Below are 22586 nucleotides of genomic sequence, written 5' to 3' on the forward strand. Positions count from 1 at the left end.
TACCTATTAGTATCTCCAGGATTCTTCCAGGTATACAACCTTCTTTTATGATTCTTGAACCAAGTGTTAGCTATGATTAAGTTGTGCTCTGTGCAAAATTCTACAAGGTGGCTTCCTCTTTCATTTCTTCCCCCTAATCCATATTCAGCTACTATGTTTCCTTCTCTCCCTTTTCCTACTGACGAATTCCAGTCACCCATGACTATTAAATTTTCGTCTCCCTTCACTACCTGAATAATTTCTTTTATCTCGTCATACATTTCATCAATTTCTTCATCTGCAGAACTAGTTGGCGTATAAACTTGCACTACTGTAGTAGGCATGTGCTTTGTGTCTATCTGGGCCACAATAATGCGTTCACTATGCTGTTTGTAGTAGCTAACCCGCACTCCTATTTTTTTTTTAATTCATTATTAAACCTACCCCTCATTACCTCTTATTTGATTTTGTATTTATAACCCTGTATTCGCTTGACCAAAAGTCTTGTTCCTCCTGCCACCGAACTTCACTAATTCCCACTATATCTAACTTTAACCTATCCATTTCCCTTTTTAAATTTTCTAACCTACCTGCCCGATTAAGGGATCTGACATTCCACGCTCCGATCCGTAGAACGCCAGTTTTCTTTCTCCTGATAATGACGTCCTCTTGAGTAGTCCCCGCCTGGAGATCCGAATGGGGGACTATTTTACCTCCGGAATATTTTACCCGAGAGGACGCCATCATCATTTAATCATACAGTAAAGCTGCATGTCCTCGGGAAAAATTACGGCTGTAGTTTTCCCTTGCTTTCAGCCGTTCGCAGTACCAGCACAGCAAGGCCGTTTTGGTTAATGTTACAAGGCCAGATCAGTCAATCATCCAGACTGTTGCCCCTGGAACTACTGAAAAGGCTGCTGCCCCTCTTCAGGAACCACATGTTTGTCTGGCCTCTCAACAGATACCCCTCCGTTGTGGGTGCACCTACGGTACGGCCATCTGTATCGCTGAGGCACGCAAGCCTCCCCACCAACGGCAAGGTCCATGGTTCATGGGGGGGGACTCTTCCCTATGTACCATTAATGTCCCTCCGTCATTCAGTGACACCAGGGCAGACTTCCTTCAGCTTATTGGGCATTCCTGATGGAATGCCCATTTTTTGACTGTTCACGTTCCCACGTGGGTTTGCCATCTGTTATCAGCCATTTTAGCAAATGACGCATGGACTGTCTACCGTATTTTACTTTTATCCATCAAATTAATATGGCAAAGGCCATGTAATTTTTAGTTTTTGACCTCTGTTTCTATATGGTGTCTTTAGTAGCCCTCTCTCCACGTCCCTATTTTTAGCTGTCTTATCTTATATCAATTGTGATTGATGTATAGTCATTTAACTCATCTGTCTTTGTGTTCTATAGTTTTGACTTGGGTGTGTATGACCCCAGTTATTTTTGTGCCTCAAAACAAAACATATCAATACTTAGAGGACATTTATTGGCTGACTGCAGTGCCTGCTGTTGAAACCATTGTGTAAAAAGATTAGTAGTAGCAGCTGGACTTAGTTTGTTCATTGAACTCATTATTGTACTGAAAATAAGTTGTGGATGGGCAATGTCGAAAGAAAGCTACAATATCAGCTGTATAAGATAGAGCTTCACTAATCAGAACCATAGTGAACAAGGATACCACATTAACTGATATCGCTTGGGCTAACAGTAATCCTCATCAATTTTTCGATAAAGTTTCAATATGATGATCAGTTTTTCCGATACACGGTTGTAACAAGGAGGCTAGATATCTAGCCAACTCCTGAGTAAGGGATCCAGTGGCACTCACTATCAGTCCAGTAGGACATTAGGTTTATGAATCTTAGATAGCCCATATAAACTAGGAGAGTAAACTTCAGTTTTGCAGAGATATATTTTATCCTCTGTAGGAGTGGAAGACTTTATTATTAAACGATTGGTAGCTGTTAACCTTTTTGTTGCAGGATCCTTTTCAACTTTTTGTAAGTGATAGGATCAAAATGGTCACTGATCTTCCTGTAGTAGTCTTCACTCTTTAAAACAGTGGTAGCATTACCCTTATCAGCAGTAAATATGATAATATTCTTGTCCATCTGGGACACAGACAAATCGGCTATAGTGGAACATGTTTTTGAAGACAGTGATCATGAAATAAAATTTGAGACAAGCGTGGTAGCTAAGACATTGAAATATTGTGCACATATATACAAAAACCCATATAGATTTATAAACACCACAATAATATTTACAGAAAAGGAGGTTTAAAATGAGATGAGATATGGTGATCACTTCGTACTTTCACGTAACTCGTGGATTGTAAATTGTTGCTCTTTTGTTTATTTAATTATGATTATTGGCGTAACAACGCATATATGAAAAGAGTTACGTGAAATACTTTTAGCAATGCTGTGCTTTGAATTTCTTCATCATCATTACCTTTTAGCAAAATAAAATATATATATATATATATATATATATATATATATATATATATATATATATATATATATATAAGTCTTATTGTTCTGTATCTGGCCTACAATTAAAGGAACGTTTTTTCGTAACTGTAACTCATGCTAAGAATCAATATATCTTCCCTACTTCATAGTTATTGAAAATTGAAATTACTTTGTTATGAACACTGATGTTACAGTTCGTCTGATCGTTCAACAACACAAGTTTGCAGTGGATTTTGTTTCTCGGTAAAATACTACTTCATATCACGACTAGTCCAAGAACATGAGACTCTCATAAAAAAAATACGTTTTCACTATAAAGTTTGCCAGACCAGAACGGAGCACAGCAAGATTCCTATCAGATTTTGAAGGTACATTAACTTATTTGTACTGTAAATTATATCCTATCAGCAGCCCGCGTCAACCTGCAACACATCGTAAAATCTGCTGATCTGCACTGCCAGTCTGGGAGCTAAAAGAAATAATATTATTTTACTATTATTTTACCGCTTCCTTGCGGTATACTCGACTATATTGTAAGTCGTTTGAATACGCCGCGGCAGCGTCTCTTTCGTTCTCCACGCAGCTCAGCACCACAGATAATATTTATATAACTGAAAAATGTCTCAACAGGATGGGATAATAGGCAAGCAAGCTTTAACAATTAATAATACAAGTTTTCATTTAAACAACTCTATTAAAACATTTAAATATCTCAGTGTTTACAGACCTTTGTGAATTCACACGTAATGGCGTACATTTCTCAGTCTCGACAAAAGAATGCTACAATAGCATTCTCTACTATAACATAGGAGATCTTACTCGCACGACTCTCAGATTACAAAGACAAAGACACTCATATTCATCACGTATTATATACTAGTTCCTTTTTTAATCTCTGTTTGACATTTCTCTTCTGTGGCGGTTTCATTACTCGCCGACGCAGACGTTCTCAAAAATAAATAATAAAAAAAAATACATAATTTTATACAATGACACAATACAATACATCTAATTTTCTAATTACTACATAATATGTTGTTTTTGTTTCTTGCTAGACGTTACAATGCCCCCTGGCAGCAATTGACTAACGTTGAAAATGTTCGGCAATATGCTGCCACTAACGTCTGTTTGGTTATTGTCTGTTACCTTGGTTGGAACATTCACTTTACACTTCTGAGTTCTTTTACACTGTAGGTTTAATTACACTTTTTATACTGTTCTTACACTTTGTGAGGTGACCGTAAACCTAGTCCCAGGGTCATTACATTTATTTGGCTCCCCCATTCGGGCTACGTGCGATCAGAAAACCTGGGAAAACTGCGCCGGAGCCATGGTCATCTCGCCTGGTTTGTTTTAATACCCAGTTTGATCACAAAAAGTTCAGACTCTATCCAATGTTCACATATAACAAAGGCTATTTGTGAGAGCATGTTAACCTTTTAGTCTCTTTGTTACCAATATAATATTTGTGTTCTGGATTATAATGAGTCACTCATTACACATTTTTACAGTAGTATAATGAATCGTCCTTGCACTTACTCACGACAATTGGTTTAAAATGTCTAGCATTCGTGCGAGTATACTTCATTAACATGACGAAAACATATTATATCCATACATCACTGAACCAATGAATACTTTGAGTCTGTATTGAATAACTCAAGAAAAAAAACAAATGTTTGTCACGTCATTTCGTGTCCACTAAACCCTATTCATTTTAGTGCATTAAACACATATTTGATAGTTCATTTGGATGACAACAATGTTGTACGGAGCTGGCGGCGCGAAGCAATTGTTGAGTAGCGTCGTCTGGAACGCCGCGTGCCGACGGCCGCTGGGTTCGACGACCGGCTCTCAGTAACAGCGACGTCGTGCTGACGTGGCGCCCAAGCAGTCGCGAACCGCGCTGAACCATTCGCCGATGTCGGCGAGTTGCAGTGGTTTACCGCGACCGGCTGGCTGGCGGCACGGCACTCGTCTCTGCTTCTCCGCATGGCTCCCCGTCGTAGCGCATGAAACAAACATTCCACAACGGTGTACTGTCTTTAAGGACACAGATTACTAGCTGTGGAAGAAAATGCAACTTGTTAAAAGCGTTTATTGTTCAGTAAGCCTTCGCTTCACTGGTATGCACAGGATGTTTTGGCGTGATAACAGGTTTCTTGTGGCATTGTGACACTGGTATTCAGGGTTCGTCACACGCACATTGTACTACACATTTTCACTCACTCCCACGGTTGATACACTGCCAGAGCGTCTTTCAACACGCGAAAATGTTTCGTTACACACATACTAAATGCCTCCGTCGAGCGATGTTTGTTTGAATCGACTCCGAACGGATCAATAACTGCTGTTTTTATACACTGTCTATTGTTCGTTGAGCACTGCACTAGGACAGTCTGTCACTCAACACTTGACTTATCGACGTATATATTGGTGCAGATACAACAGTCATTTTCTGTCCCTACTACACACAATATTCCGTCCTTTCCTCAATTGTTTATGCGCACAGTTTATTTTTTAATACCTTTTAACTGTTCTTCGCATAATCACTCTCATCTACATGGCGTCTATTTGTTTTTACCTTGTCACAACACACTTTTCATATTGTTACTAGGCGTATATGGCCCTTTTGTAAATTTTTTAAAGGTGTGTGATTTTTTTTTTTTTTACATAGTTTTCCTTTCCTCCTTTCAGTGTAGCTTGCCTGGTTATCACCCATCTAGCAAACAGATTTTACCATGTGCATGACAGCTTGACTTGGGCATATTGCTCAATAAATACTTCATTTAGCACTAGCATTATTTTTAGTGATTTTTCCTACATGACTACAGTGTAGGTTCCGCATTGGTTGACTTAATTCGCGTATCGCGTAGTGAATATTCAAGGGCGTGTACCAAGTACACAGGCTTCAATTGAAGCATTGCTACATACAAAGCGGAGTTTCCACGGAACGGGCTTGTTTTTAATTAGCTTCTGCTCCAGTGTCGTTCTCAAATCACTACTGGCAGCAAACATCACATCACATAATTGTTCCATATTACAAAGTCAATTTTTGGCTAGTAAAGACTCTCTCTCTCAGGGTTCCTTATTCTAATACAATTACAACTGTTACCTTACTATATTAGATTGCATCATTAATTGCACTTACATACTACACATAGAAAATGGTTCAAGAAATTAATCCTTTGTAAAATGATTCAAGAAATTAATCCTCACTTTATCAACAAGAAGATTGTTCGTTGTTTAATGAGCATATAGTATTTTAATGGCTCTAATTGTCTTTAAACAAAATCTTTCCTGTGTAAGCTATTGTTCATTTTCTGATTCCACTTCCTCCAAGTTTAATTACACACAAATTTCTTTCTTAATACTAACATACTTATACTCTAAAACATAATTAAAATCTTCTTACAACTTCTTCTTCTTCTTCTTCGGTTATCAACCCACAGGTTGGTTGGCAGCAGCACGCCATTCCGTTCTTTTGTCAACTTTCTTCTTCATATCTGCATAGGTCTGGCACCCGATGTCATTTATTACTTGTTGAATGTAGCTTAATCTAGGTCGTCCTCGGCGAGTTCTTCCTTCAATGATTCCTTCTAATATTCTCTTAATGAAATTGTTATGCCGTAAAATGTGACCTATGAAGGTTATTCTTCTTTTCTGTATATTTCGCCAAAGAGATCTGTTTTCTTTCACTCTTCTGAGGACATCTTCGTTTGTAGCCTTGTCTCGCCAGCTGATTTTTTCCATTCTCCGGTAGCACCACATTTCGAATGCCTCTAATCTTCTCTTTTCTTCTTTTCCACTAGTCCAAGTTTCACATCCGTAAAGGGCTGTACTCCACACATAGGTTTTCATGACTCTCTTTCTTACGTCTAAACTAACATTTCTACTCGTCAGTAAGTTTCTTTTTCCATTGAATGCTATTTTAGCAAGTTGTATTCTGTTTTTAATGTCACTTTTGCTCCTTCCATCTGCTGTTATTTTGCTACCTAAGTAGTTAAATTCTGTAACCTGCCCTAGTTTCTCTCCCTTTATTGTTATTCGTATGGGTTCATTGTAGTTCAGGGCGCCACTCACCATCACTTTAGTCTTTTTCTTATTTATTTTCATTCCATACTGTTCTTTTAAGGTGTTTTCCATTTCATTGAGTGCGGCTTCTAAATCTTCTTTCCTTTCTGTAATTATGGCGATATCATCTGCATATCGCAACATATCTATTTTCATTCCGTTAAGTTTTATTCCTACTTCAATATTCTCTCTTATTTTGTCTATTGCTTCTTGGATATATGCGTTGAAAATTACTGGAGATAGTGGGCATCCCTGTCTCACTCCTTTCCTTATTCTTGCTGTTTCTTCTTTGTTTTCCTTCTTAACTAAGGCTGTTTCATTTTGGTATATTTTAAAGATTATCCTTCTATCATTATATTTCAGACCAGCCTTCTTCAGAATTCTAAACATTTCTGGCCATACAACATTGTCAAATGCCTTTTCGAGGTCTACGAAGGCTATAAATACTTGTTTGTTTTTGGAAATTTGTTTCTCAATTATTAGTCTTAAAGATAAGATTGCTTCCCTCGTCCCTACACTGCTTCTAAAACCGAATTGGTCTTCACTTAGAGTGCTATTCAATTGGTTTTCAACTCTTTTCAAAATTATTCTTATTAGAATTTTTGATGCGTGTGAAAGAAGACTGAGTGTTCGATGGTTTTCACAGTCCATGGTAGATGCTTTCTTAGGTATGGGGAATATGATGCATTTCTGATAGTCTTCAGGAACTTCACCTGTTTTGTATATTTTCTGTATGAGTTGCAGTAATGTAGCTTTCATTTTGTCTCCTGATTTCTTAATTAGTTCAGAAGGTATATCATCAACACCTGCCGCTTTCTTATCTGGTAGTTCTTTTAGTGCTTTTTCAAATTCATCTTTCAGAATTGTGTCCCCTAGTTCTTCTTTCTCTACTTCTTCGCTTAATTCTATCATATTATCTTACAACTATTACTCTTTATATGTGAGATGTCACTGAATAAATAACTTCACATCTTTACGTGGATACAATCCTTTGATCTTCCCCGTATGGGGATGTGCTAACAAATAGCTACATTCGTGTGGCACGCTTATTACCTCAAAGGGCCCTGAATATAGCAATTGCCACTTACTATTCTGTTTTAAGGTGGCTGAGGATTTAGGGTGGTTACGAATAAGTACTAGGTCCCCTACGTTATATTTTTGTTCGTTAGTTACACCTCGATCGTACCTCTTTTTTTCTTTGGCCACTACTTCTCTCCTCGACCAAGGGATGGAGTAAGTTGCGCGACAGTATGTTTTGTGGGGCATCACCTCTATGTGATAGTGGTACCCTTTGACTATTCCTGGTCGGTCGGTAAATACCATAGTATATTCCGATAGCAGCTGCGTCAACTGTTGCTTTTGTGTATCGCTTAAACCTTCAGATTCCTGCACTTTGGTTTGAAATGCCTCAACATTTGTTTCAAAATTTCGATCCTCTAAATTCGGGTAATAGAGGTCTGCTGCATGTGAAAAATCATCGAGGTGTAGTACCCAAGGGTTCCTACCTTTGATATTGATTCGATTACAACACGGCACAAGTACCTCCTTCGATTTCATCATAGATAACTCAATCCTCCTACCCCTATTAACTATGCTTAATTTCCCCAAGGAGAGGTCGATCAATGCGTCCCTCTCACGGAGAAAATCTACTCCCAGAATGCAGGCCACCTTTAATCCTTTAACAACGAGGAACGAGCTCACTATGGCTTCGCCCTCCTTACAAATCTCCACCCGCACCTGGTACTTAACTAATTGGCTCTGTGCACTAATGGCTCCAGACACCTTACAATTATTAACCGGGAAAGTCGGAATGCTATGTCCCTTTCCCAGTGCTTTAAATAACTCCATACTCATTACATTTACTGAGGCACCTGTGTCGATGATTATATTCACTGCAACATCATTGATTTTCGCTTCGATAATAGCTTGCACATTTTCGTTATTATCTTTCTTACATTCGTGCGGTTCGTTCAGTAGATCTTTATCCATACTGACACCGTCGTTGTATCGCAGCATACGTATCCCAGGTATATTATTATCACTCGTGTTGCTCTCACTCCACCCCTCGGCCAGCGATGGAGAGCATATTGAGGCTGATTCTAGTTTGTTGGATTGCTTACTTGTGAGGTACTTGGACGGCTATTGTCCGCGACCTCCACTATATGTACACTCTGATTTGTAGGCCGCCACGGCTGCGCAATAGGCGCGTTTTGCGGTGGTGGTCTATTGTTGTCATACCGGTCATTACCCTGTCGCTCTGGGCTTCTTCGCTGATTCTGCTGCCAATTTCGATTACTATCACTATAATTGCTCTGCCACTGACCTCGCGCATTTTTCCAGCGGTTGGTCCCTGACATTCCGGATTCGTACCGGTCGTCAAATCGACGCTTTTTGTTATAAGTTGGTTGTCCATACCCGTTCTGGCCTCTACCATTACTACCATTTTGCGAATGTTCTTGCCGCTTGTTACCACCCCCACCATTTCCATGATTGTGGTTTTGTGCACTATTGTTTCTGTCATGTTTACATCCTGACCCATTATTCCGCGAGTGATCACACGCTGATTTTGCGTCTTCCTGGATCAAGTCTATTGAATCTAGAACCGACAGGAAGTTTTCCATGTCGCTTTCTGGTACATGTATTAATTTCTCTTTGATATGAATGGGTAAATGTGATTTTAGTAGTCTTATTATGTCTCTTGGTGATACAGGCTCGTCCCAGTAGCGCGTTTTGTTTATATACTTTTCAAAATACCGCCTCAAATTCCCAAGACGGGGTGAGTACGGTTCGGGATTATATACTTCTTTTCTTAGACGCTCTTGTATACAAGGCGACCAATATTTCGACAGAAATGCCCTTTCGAACTGTTCATATGTCATGCAGCTGTCTGCTACTTCTGTAGCCCACAACGCTGCGTCACCTTGAATGTATGACATTACGTATTGAATTTTCTGTGTTTCATTCCACACACTGGGCAAGATATTTTTAAAGCCTTTTATAAATACTACTGGGTGTACTGATTTCCGTTCAGTAGTAAACGTTTGAAACTGCCTATTTTTGATTAAACTTTCTTCCACTAATATTTTTGAACTACATGGGTTTGCTCCTGGGACATATGCTGTGTGCTCCGAACCGAAGCTACAGCTCTTCGCATTATCGACTACAGATTCCCCATTGTTGTATCGCGTATAAGTTTGTGCGTTGCCAATACCATGGGCTGTTAGCGATATAGGTTCCTGTTCCAGATGTTTTCTGCTTTGTGCTAAACCCTTCTCCAGGTCGGATATCCGTTTGTTAATATTCACTTGCCACTGCGGAATATCCTCACTGAGTATTTGTTTGATGGTTTGCACGTCGTTCTGTACCTGACTATTTACTGCGGTACTGAACGATTCGGAATCTCTATCTGCTATGGCTGCTTGTACTTTAGAATTAATATTTTTGTCAATCTCACCCTCCTTCACTTCTAGCCATGAGTTGAATTCTGTTTCAATTTTAGTTGCTTGTTCGTTCCACCTCTGCTCTACAAGCTGCGTGGAATCTATTTCTAGCTTTTCTACTCGGTTGGCTAAGACACCTATTTCGTCTACCCTGTTAGTGTTTGCTACTTGCAGGTTGTTGACCTGTTCAGTCAGCTCCTGCACGGCCTTAGGTATCGACTCATAATTCTGTTTCATATCTGCAATCTCTTTTTTCATACTTTCTAACGATTGCACTAGTTGTTGGTCCCGCTCAGCTTGCTGGGCGATTAAATTTTCTGTTAATTGGCGATCCCGCTCCGCTTGCTGGGCAAGAAACTTTTCCTCTAGCCGGCGATCTCGCTCAGCTTGCTGGGCAAGTAAATTTTCTGCTAACTGGCGATCTCGCTCAGCTTGCTGGGCGAGTAAATTTTCTGTTAATTGGCGATCTCGCTCAGCTTGCTGACGATCTCGCTCAGCTTGCTGTGCGAGAAAAATCTCAATTTTCTCGTCCTTTTCAGCTTGTTGTTGCGCAAATTTTGCCTGGTAATCTAACACACGCTCTAATATAGCCTGAAGTGAATACCCACCAGGCAGATTACCACTCTCTGGCTCCTGCTTTTCTGGTGGTGGTACAATTTCTTTATCTACATCTCCTTGAGCACTAGTGGGCGGTGGCACTACTTCCTGTGCCCCTGCCCCCACATTCTCACATGTTATATCCTCAAAGAGAGTACTTGTACTGCTTAAGGTACCCGGTTCTACATTTCCTGCACTAACTAATTGTTGTTCCTCAGTATCCATATTGCTCGGACGTTGACTACGCAACTTAACCATATTCCTAAATTGCTTACTAAAACACAAAATCTGACAGTTTTACCACTTGCACACAAAATACGTTAATTTAGCTACACTACACTACACACTAAAAATTACTATCTACCATCAACTTTGTCCTGTCACAAACACTAACATCAAACTACGTACAATATGCACACCACTAGCGATATGAGATCACTTCACTGGAGCTCAACTTCTACAAACAGGACAACTACACTGTAGTCTTACCTTTAGTTTATCTGATCTCAGGGTTCGGCTGCCCCCGGATTACGTAGTCGTTACAGTTTCTCAGTACTATCAGGATCGTCTTCTCTTACTCGCTTGCAGTAGTACGTTTTGTCATGAAAGAGTGTTTGCACATTCATTAATACATGGCATTGATTATGATATACATACATACATTTATCACTAAATACATATATATACATACATAACAATAGACACTGAAAGAAAAATACATAAAATTTTATATTTGTGGCCACTGCAAATTCGGGCCCCGCATTTTTGGGCGACAGTTTCACGTAACTCGTGGATTGTAAATTGTTGCTCTTTTGTTTATTTAATTATGATTATTGGCGTAACAACGCATATATGAAGAGTTACATGAAATACTTTTAGCAATGCTGTGCTTTGAATTTCTTTATCATCATTACCTTTTAGCAAAATATATATATATATATATATATATATATATATATATATATATATATAGAAGTCTTATTGTTCTGTATCTGGCCTACAATTAAAGGAACGTTTTTTCGTAACTGTAACTCATGCTAAGAATCAATATATCTTCCCTACTTCATAGTTATTGAAAATTGAAATTACTTTGTTATGAACACTGATGTTACAGTTCGTCTGATCGTTCAACAACACAAGTTTGCAGTGGATTTTGTTTCTCGGTAAAATACTATTTCATATCACGACTAGGCCAAGAACATGAGACTCTCATAAAAAAAATACGTTTTCACTATAAAGTTTGCCAGACCAGAACGGAGCACAGCAAGATTCCTATCAGATTTTGAAGGTACATCAACTTATTTGTACTGTAAATTATATCCTATCAGCAGCCCGCGTCAACCTGCAACACATCGTAAAATCTGCTGATCTGCACTGCCAGTCTGGGAGCTAAAAGAAATATTATTATTTTACTATTATTTTACCGCTTCCTTGCGGTATACTCGACTATATTGTAAGTCGTTTGAATACGCCGCGGCAGCGTCTCTTTCGTTCTCCACGCAGCTCAGCACCACAGATAATATTTATATAACTGAAAAATGTCTCAACAGGATGGGATAATAGGCAAGCAAGCTTTAACAATTAATAATACAAGTTTTCATTTAAACAACTCTATTAAAACATTTAAATATCTCAGTGTTTACAGACCTTTGTGAATTCACACGTAATGGCGTACATTTCTCAGTCTCGACAAAAGAATGCTACAATAGCGTTCTCTACTATAACATAGGAGATCTTACTCGCACGACTCTCAGATTACAAAGACAAAGACACTCATATTCATCACGTATTATATACTAGTTCCTTTTTTAATCTCTGTTTGACATTTCTCTTCTGTGGCGGTTTCATTACTCGCCGACGCAGACGTTCTCAAAAATAAATAATAAAAAAAAATACATAATTTTATACAATGACACAATACAATACATCTAATTTTCTAATTACTACATAATATGTTGTTTTTGTTTCTTACTAGACGTTACAGTACCAATGATGTGACAATAGATTGCCTTCGATTGAGAGTATTGATATTAGTCAGATAGTTATACTGTTGACAGCATGTGACGAGTGGTGGCACCTTGTATGCACTCTATATAAATGCGACTTCTATGGCCCAGCAGCCAGTCATTGACACACCTAGGAAGATATTGCCCGCAGTTGGCAAAGAAGTGTCAGGAGGAAGAATTTCTACTGTTCGACCATGGAATCTTAGTCCGAAAGTTTTAATGAAGACGCCAGCTGTGAAAGCCTACATGTTATGAGTATTAAGAGTTTATTGGTTGCCCATGGACTGGAAAATTTCAAACATTTCACAAAATTAACATGTTTGGATCTAATTAAAATCAGGAATCAGTCTGACACTTAAGTGGTCTATTCTGTGTTGGGATTTCACATTTGTATGATACTATAGAGACAAACTATAAAGCAGTTTTCTATCAGAATGGAGTGCTGTGGCATCTGTCAGCAGGCATTACTGGATGCTGCACTGTTGGGCCCTTGGACTTCTCAGAAGCCAATGAAAATAAATCACATTGTGAATTAAGTCAGTTCCATGAAATGTGTATAATGCTCACTTCACTTAGTCATTTCATTCGTAATTTGTACACTTCAGAAATTAAATGGAAACTTTGGTTGTATGTCCCGTAGTAAAAGCTAGGTTTTCTGTACATATTAGGCCAGGTAAATACATGGGTGGTTATTTCTCCACATGGTACCAATGGTCTAGGTTACAGACTAATTAAATGAGAATAGTTGAGTGTTGAGTCTTTGCACTAATTTTTTTGGTTTTCTGCAACTACCAATCAGTTTTTGATAACTTGTATGAGCTGCATTCAAAATACCAAACTGAATAATTAAAGGAAGCATTTTTAGTACATGATTGCACATAACAAATTATTTGGACAATTACATTATAAATCATTTCCCCTCTCCTGTTCTCTTCTCTTGAACCTCTGTAAGTGACATACATCTAGCACTGTTTTAAGGTAAAGCTCTAGAAGTGAGAAAGAAGTTCCTAGTTGCTTGAAATCTCACTTGCCCAGACTTTACTGAATAAGTATTGTAGAAAATAGGCAAATGAAAGCTAGTGCCTGTAATGTAGTCAGGAAAGAAAGGTTTAGCCTATTGCACAAATAAAGCATTCTAACTAGAAAATTATAACTTGATTTTTTTCTTCTGGGTATAATCCTAACTGTGATTACCAGAACGTGTTAGAAGATATTTTTGTTTTACTACCTGTGCTTGCATATGTAAAAGTTATTTTAGAAAGAGGTTATTTTGTATTTTGGACGATTTTAGAATGTTTGTGATAATGTATAATTGTCAGTTGTAGTGAAAATGTTCTCTGCAATGTTTATAAAAAACTTGCTTGTCAGTGAAGAAATATTTTTAGAGTATGTGATGCTTGTTCAGGATTTAGTGTAATAAGGTGTTGTACTAAGGATTGATTGGAACAGTACATTCATCTGTTTTGTCAGTTTTCTTGTGGTGTGAAAAATTTGGTTTCTTGGTGGTGGTCATATATCTTTATTCAGAAGTAGCTTGCTACTAGTTGATTGTTGTTAACTGAGAACAGCCTAAAAAGGTTGGATTTCTCTGATCAGATTGAAAATATTTTCTTGAAATCCTGTCATGCACTCACTTCATTATAGCACCTTGACACTGAAAAGTTCATTGTAATTTCTTGGAAAGTGCCTTGGGACATTGGTCTCCTGACAAAATTGCGTTTGCACCGATTGATGAGAATGTACCTAAAGCACGTTTCTGCATACTTGCATTTGTATCTGGTGAATGAGGTAATCATTCAATTGATCATTTAATTGCAGTCAAGGCAAATTCATTTTTACTCCCAACATGATAGTGCCTTGCCACAGGTGTATTACAGTCTGTTCAAAAAATTCTGGAACTTTGACAAAAACAATTTCTAAGCTTACCTTCTACTTACTTTGCTTGTTACCCTTAGAAATGCTCTTCTCCACAATTGATACCACTCCCAATCCAGTTTCCACTTCCAGAAGTAGTCTTGGTACGCCTCTTGCTGGATCGCATGACGTACTGTCTATGAATTTTTCTCGTCTGTCATTGCAAATCTTCGTCTTTTCAATGCTGTTTTCAACTTTGGAAATAAAAAGTCCACAGGCACCAGGTCCCTAGAGTATGGATGATAAGGCAGCACAATGATTTCATTTTTTGTGCAATTGTTACGCATCAGCTGGGATGTGTGTGCGTGTGCGTGTGCGCGTGCGCGTGCGCGTTATCATGATGCAGGAGCTATGAATTGTCTGGCCACATTTTAGACCATTTCCTTCTCACTTTTTTTGCAGGCGGCACAACACATCACTATAGTACCATTGATTAACAATTTGACCCTGAGGCATGGATTCATGATAAACTAATACTTCAAAGTCAAAGAAAACTATCAGCATGGCTTTGACATTTGGCTTGACTTGATGAGCTCATTTTTGGTCTTGGAGAACCTTTCCTGACCCATTGTGATTGAATTTTGGTCTCAGCATCATAACAGTAGACCCATGTCTCATAAACTGTTAGAATTCTCTTAAGGAACATCTTGTTCTAATTTGAGCAATCTAAAGCTGTTCACAGATTGTGAGGCTTAGTTGTTTCTGGCCTTGACCCGTGAGCTATAGGACGAAGTTGGTGGCAACATGAGGCATTCCAAGATGATGTCAGGATTTCCTGACATGATCCAACAGAATTATTATGTTCTTCCACAATCTCTAAGACAGTCAGTCTTAGATTGGACACACACAATTTTGTTGTTTCTGACAAGTGTCATTTGTAGATGTCAAAGGGCATCCTGAATGAGCGTCACCTTTAACTTCCACCCAGCCATTTTGAAACCATGTGAACCATTTGTAACATTGAGTACAAGTTAAGCACTCATCACTGTAGGCTTCCTGCATCATTTGGCATGTCTCTGTAAAGTTGCCTTGAGTTTCACGCAGATATGGTACTCCTCTTAACTCCACTATCTCGAAATTCGCAAAATGTTTGACCCAATGTTAAACTCTGTACAGCACTGAGCAATAACTAACAGATATAAAACAACGAAACTTCTGGCCATTACACATTAAACACTGGGTTGTGCGAGGATGCTAATAGCATTTCGCTGCATCACACCATTGGCGCGAAATTGCAAATTTTCTGGAATTTTTAGAACAGACCTCATATTTCCAGCCCCCTTTAACCTCCACCATTTTTTGATTGCCCATATGCATAAGTGGTCTCTGTGTCATATTCTTGCTGCTATGCTGTTTAATTGATAGATAAGTTCCTTTTAAACTAGGCAAACATTCTTAATTATTTTTGGGTTTATGTAAGTGACTTCACATAAATGTATATTGTAAATGTGTCTGCAATCCATACCATCAAGCATAAACATTAACACTCCTATTCCACACACACACACTGTAGGTAAAATTAATTGCATCCTACTATTGACATTTTGTGTTAAGTTAAAAAACTTTCACAAAAGTACAATGGGAGTATGTTCATGGATAGTATGTAGGTCATGTATGTTCTGCTATATAGCCCACTGATGTACACCAGTAAACAAGTATACCAAAGCCTCCTGTGGTACTGTTGGACCACCTAAACTGCACAAAACACAGATGATCTGAAACTTGAAATGTTCTATCCTTTTTCTTTCTCTCCATATCTTTTCGACACTATTGATTCCAAAAATGTCAACAGTTTATTTGGGAAATTAGTTTTTTGAGCTGCACGATATCCTGTGTGTTGGCACATGCTCTTTCTTGTGCGCACCATATACATTGAAAGTGAGAATTTAACATAGCGCTAAACATCTTACAGTTTTTCTGTATTTTGAATACAGGTGGAGCTTTATACATTTTCCTTTTTTTAATGTTTGCTTTTTCCCAGACGCCCACACAAAGGAGAGAGATACTGAGGCTTATATTGAGTAATGAACCCACAGCAGATGATGTAAATTACAATCTGCTTGCCAAATTAACAGAAAATTTCTCTGGTTCAGACCTTAGAGAAATGTGTCGCAATGCCTCAGTATATCGAGTAAGGGATTATGTCAGAACTGGAAACCACAGAGTGTAAGTAGTAAAATAAATAGCAGAGAACAATTTTAGATTAAAGATTGAAAGTATTACTGTTTTGACTTATAATTTTTTCCTCGTGCAAGCAGGTCCCCAACATTAACTAATGCACAACATGATGCGGAAGAAGAATTTCATGATGCATTGAGGCCGATAACAATGGATGATCTTACGAAATCGTTGGAGAAAATGAAATTATCAAAGTACCATTGTGGCATAATTCCTCCACCTCTCTCTATCAGACATGACTGAGCAAGTCCGCACTTGTAGTCACACTGAAAGACAGGCTGTAATTGCTGCTGTGTTGCCTGGACATATTCAGTGTGCTTGTGTGCTTTTTGTAGTATTGATGTGTGGCCTTCCCAGGATATGAGAGACAAGTGTGTAAAGTCATGAATTAGTGGGATATTTAAATTCTGACTCATAATGAGTGCCTATATCAATTGTAAATAAGTCACCATTTGTTTTCTATATTTATAGATGGTACATGCTTTGTTTAAGACAGATTTATATTGATACGTTTTACCTCAGACTTTTTTCTTCTCTTTTATGTGTCTTGAATGTGATTGTCATTACAGTAAGCTTGTATGTGATAAATGAAATTTTGATATTTGGGATTTACTTTTATGTGTGATACACAATCTTAAATTTAACATTTTAATAATTGTTTCATGTGGGTCAAGACAGAAAGACAGGATCCAAAGCAGTTAAGTCTGTCATGATTAAATGCTTCCATTTCCAAATTGTTACCAAAGATGGGAAATAATTTTGTACTGCTGCCATCTTTGTACAACGTAGTGAAACACTGACAGTGTTATTAAATGTTCTGGTCTGCAGATTGTGTATACTCTTTAATGTTTTTGTGGCTACATTTCAACATTATGAATAAGAATGCATCTATTTTTAAGTGATATTGTTATCCAGTGTCAGAAACACCTTTCCTACATTCCCAAGTTTAGTGCTGCCAGCCTTTCTCCCCCTCCCCAAAATGCAAGTGCTCGAACATGTTGCGTGCATACAAACTAGGGGTGTCTACTCTTTAACCCACAGCAGTCACAAGAGTCTGACAGAGCCCAATTCCAGACATACACTACAGGAAATAGCCGGTGTGACGGTAGTGACCTGACGTCCGGTGCCCCCCACCTCCCCCCTCGTCCTGTGCAAGCGGAAAACCTCAGCATGACTGCAGTTCTCACACTGCTGTCTAAGTGTACTTATTTTTGTTGAGTTTTCATCTGCTGGTCCCCCAGACCTTTCTTGTCGCAGTAAGTTTTACTTATTTTTCCTTCTGAGTATAATATTTTTATCGTATCAACTAGCTATACCTGGCGAACTTTGTTCCATCCCTGAAAATCTTTATATGTTATAGCTGACCCAGCAAACATTGTTTTGCCATATAAATTATCTCTAGGGAATATTTTGGTAAAAAAAATACTTATTATAAGTATGTGATGATGTGGTATATGAGTGGAAGAGGCAGGGTGTGCTGTGAATGATAAAAGAATATATAAATAACACCAAACATTTATTTTTTAATTTATTGTAATTTATTGTTTGAGATTATATATATAATCACTAATTATGACAATATTACTTAAAAACACCATCCCTTAATGCAATAATGTACAATATTTTTTGTTATCCCATCTTTAGCTAACACAAACTGGATAGTTTGCCCACTCCAGAGCATGCCACGTGTAATTGTCTGTGTGAAAAACATGGTGTTTCCAAATCTAAGCCAAAATACATCGTTTGGCCTTTACTTATTGACAGTCATTGCAAATGCCAATCTAATTGGAAATTGAAAATGTTTAAATTGAATTGGCACATCTGTGGGTGTAATAGGGATTCGTGGTAGTAATATATTTCCACCTTGGAATTTGGCATTTAAAATGATTGCTTCAACAATGTTTTTCATTAATTTTTAATGACTAATCTCGTGCCGTTACACAGCCTTGGTGGGTTCCAATTTCGAAGCAAAATAACCAGAGACCCAACCTTCAGTTATAAATTATGCGGTGGCATGCCCAGTAAATCCAAAGAGTTCAAAAAATCTATTGTATAATTCACAGCTTCGGTGGCATCACAAACAGTATCAATAGATTTGTATGACACAGTCCCCAGGCAACAACTGTTGTATTTTGAGATTCAATTTTTTGACGTCCACATTTTTTGCTGCTAAAATTGCTCATTTTGGCAGCCACTCAAGACTAGTGTGGGTGTGGAAATATTGGGTCAGTGAGAGCATCTTGCGAATTAATGATGTTGCAGAAATCGGTTGGTAATTTTATGCATCCAGTTTCATCTGTAGTAACTTTTCCATCACAGATATCTAACAATTGTTTTGAGAATGTTTCGGCGGATGGATCTTGAAGCATTTGAACATGCATATTTACGTTCAGTTGTACTTTTTCAACATTATGCCACAGTGGCGATAATTTTAAGCAAGTGTTGATCTCATCAGTGTACGTTGAACGTAGAATGACGGGAAGTATATGTCTGAAATCACCTGAAAGGAGTAACAGTGCCGCCAAATAGTTCGTCGTTTTTTATGTATTTCAATGTCCTGTTCAAGGGAATGTTTGTGCCATAGTGCATCCATCCCAGATGATAATTTTAGTTTCAGCACTGTAGCCATGGACGATTGTTTTTTATGTTGCACACTGCGTTAGTCTTATTTTGAATATTTAGTGGCAGCTTAAATACTGAATGCACTGTTCTGCCTCCATCCAATAAAGTTGACGCAGTGCCAGATGATGCAACGGCCAATGTGATGCAATTGTTTGATGGTATTTCGGCGAGAATTAGCGAAACAAGGAATGTTTTGCCCGCTGCGGTCGCAGGTTCGAATCCTGCCTCGGGCATGGATGTTTGTGTTGTCCTTAGGTTAGTTAGGTTTAACTAGTTCTAAGTTCTAGGGGACTAATGACCTCAGCAGTTGAGTCCCATAGTGCTCAGAGCCATTTGAATGTTTTGCCAGTTCCACCTGGTGCAGCCAAATAAAAAGAATCCACCTTATCCTGCTGAAATTGCGAGCATAATGTGGTTGTAAATGGTTCTTTGTTCCTTATTCATCAGTGGTATATTGCGAGTAACAATCGCTGCCATTTCTACAGTATTGTATTGCAGTTCACAATTCATTTCAGTGTTCATTAAATCAGATGCACTTTGATTTGGTGAATGCATACCGAAATGACTGAGTGGTAAGTTGGCAATGATATTGCAAAGATCCTCAATAGCAGTCAATACTTCCTTGTACATAGCGTCGCTGAATGCCATCGTTAGATTGTTGCATCGTGTACGATGTTGATAAAATATATCATCGGTCATTGAATCTTCGTGATTATCCCACAATGTCTCTGCTTGAGCTGGGAAACATGTAGACAGCACTATAGCAAATAGTCGATGAATTTGGTGTACAGTTCAATGCTGCTTCATCAAGCACACATTGCCACTGGTTGCAGTCTCCCAGCAAGCCAAGTACAAGTCATGCATCTTTATATGTTGGATGCTGTTGTCCATTCACTTTACGTATATCTTCAAATGACAATGGGCCAGTGACATTAACCAACAACAAAGATAAAAGCACTCAGTTTGCCTTGGATTGACTGTAAATACTCGCCCCATGTTCGAGCCCATGTGAAATAGCGTGGTATTTCTGAATATAGTAATGTCCATGCAAAGGCATCAAAAGCATCTGCAGGATTACACAATTCAAAAAATTCGGTGAGTGTAGTTTTTGGTAGATTTATAGCACGATCAATCGCTGTCTCGTTCGTGTTATATCCACGCTGACCGTTCTCAAGATTGATGGCTAAATGACTAACTGCTCGATCCTATTGATGAATTGGGAAACCAAAGATACACCAAACAGCTTCATTGGAGCTTAAGTACTGGCCAACTTGGTAGAGCATTATTTCATCATTCTTATTCATTGGAGGAGCATTCGCATTGGTATTTCAAACTCGAAATATGGCCATATTATTGCCGTTATTCATATACTTGCAAATGTATTTGATGCTCTTCACTGAACTGCAGAACTCGACATTAATATGAGCATCGAATGTTTTGCTTAGCAGAGGCGAGCTAGTATGGTACCACCCAACGATTGTCAATGTGTGTTTTTTATATTTTTAATAAATGATTGTCCGCCATTATCGGGATTCCTTCTATATATTTGATATCCATCGACATTTGTGATAGTGTCATTAGTGAAATTTTTAGGAAAACTTGTGGTAAATTTTCCATCTGCCATGCAGGGTGATGAGAGATTCAAATTACCGCATGGGCCATGGATCAGTGGACGGATCTGGAATTTCCTTAGAAATTATACTATAAATTTCTTCAGGACGGATTTTGCCGATTAACCAAACCAAAATGTGTGCGTGAGGCAATCCCTGATTTTTGCCATTCAACCAAATACATCCAGCAACGTGTGGGACTGAAGACATGTAATTTTATAATAAAACTTATTAAAGACTTTAATTTTTGTCTGAACATGTGCTGTAATGTTATGACGATGTATTGCATTTTGACCAGGCAATAGCAAGGATATAATCTCCGGCCATTTTGGATTACATGTGAACGTGAAAAACAAACACGGTCGTCCATATTCGGGCACGAAAGTCAGAGCATCCTGTATATATTCTTGCATATGATGTGGACTGCCTATGTATGACGACGGTAGAATGACAGTTACTGATTTCGGCGGCGTTGTTGAAAAGTGTGTCGCAAGTGAATGTATTCTTCCGCACGAAGCTTTTGTTGATTAAATCACAAGTATTATAGTCATTTGCTCTCTGTCTTCACATACAGGTCAACCATGAATTGTTGACAGAGCTCATGACATCGTAGAATGACATTGTCCTGACTGTGTGTAATCATCAACCGATACGCATAATAGTCCTTCAAACTAACATTCTTATTTGTTTCGGCTCCTATAATATATATTAATGGATATTAATTAGCATTAGTTAAGTTCAATAATAAATTAAGATTAATAAATAGTTTTTTGTTAAATGAGTAATGATAAAGTTTATAACGAATAAAGTACCTGTTGCGGAATCTCATTGTTTAATATTTATACAATATCCATCTTGTCCCTTCCAGAACATTAGCGGATATTGGAGTGTGTCATATGAACGGTGTGTATCAGTAATGAACCAGAGATTATTATTTCTTCTACGAATCACGATTTCTTGTGTAGCTGTATGATCGCCAACCATAATTCCAGCAACGCCATCAGCAACAGGTGCATTGAATCTACAAATGTGCTCCCCAGCAAGTGTTTCATCAGGATTGATGACAATAATTTTGCCTTTTATTTTGAATGTTGAATTGTTCATCATTTACACCATTATTCTTAACTATTTCTGTTGCTCCGAACGATGTCATTTGGAAACGTGAATTGAATGTTAGAATTGACTTCAGGAACAAGTTACAATATGGATCCGTGCCGATAAGTAAACCGTTCAGTGGTTCAGGTGGTGTATCAGTTGCAGGTAGTTGCACCTTTCCTGGTGCGTGACACATCCTAGCTGGTTCATTTTTAAATTTAAGAGCATTGCAGTGCGGGCGTTCCTTGTCCATAGCACCAATTTCATGAGCATAATATTGAATATCGGGCTCATAATCAAATGCTAGATGCAGTAATGAATCAGATGTAAATGATCGCTGTACCTGTTGGCGTTGTTGTTCATTTGCTATGCGTTAGTTAACTATGAAACAATGTGCTTGTCTTTGTTCTAATCTTCTGTGTTCATTCTGTTCAACTCGTGCGTCTTCTGATTCTGCTCGACACAACTGCACCATGCTCACGCACATTATTATTAACTTGCTGGATTTGTTCTTCTGTCCTTTGGGCTATTGTATTTTGCATGCCTGCAGCTTTACATGTTTGATGGCCCCAAGAAGCCCCCTTTG

General features: G+C 38.3%; 1 protein-coding gene across 1 annotated transcript in view; it reads left to right on the plus strand.

Moving 5' to 3' along the window:
• Nucleotides 1-17500, plus strand: part of LOC126237330 (outer mitochondrial transmembrane helix translocase) — a 125442-nt gene extending 107942 nt beyond the window's left edge. Inside the window, exons 6-7 of the mRNA XM_049947301.1 lie at nucleotides 16477-16661; nucleotides 16754-17500. Coding sequence (XP_049803258.1) covers nucleotides 16477-16661; nucleotides 16754-16916 — 348 coding nt within the window. The 3' untranslated portion in view covers nucleotides 16917-17500. The remainder of the gene's footprint in view (nucleotides 1-16476; nucleotides 16662-16753) is intronic.
• The last annotated feature ends 5086 nt before the right edge of the window (nucleotides 17501-22586 follow it).

The sequence above is a fragment of the Schistocerca nitens genome, chromosome 2, assembly GCF_023898315.1.
Source record: "Schistocerca nitens isolate TAMUIC-IGC-003100 chromosome 2, iqSchNite1.1, whole genome shotgun sequence".
NCBI classification, from domain to species: domain Eukaryota; kingdom Metazoa; phylum Arthropoda; class Insecta; order Orthoptera; family Acrididae; genus Schistocerca; species Schistocerca nitens.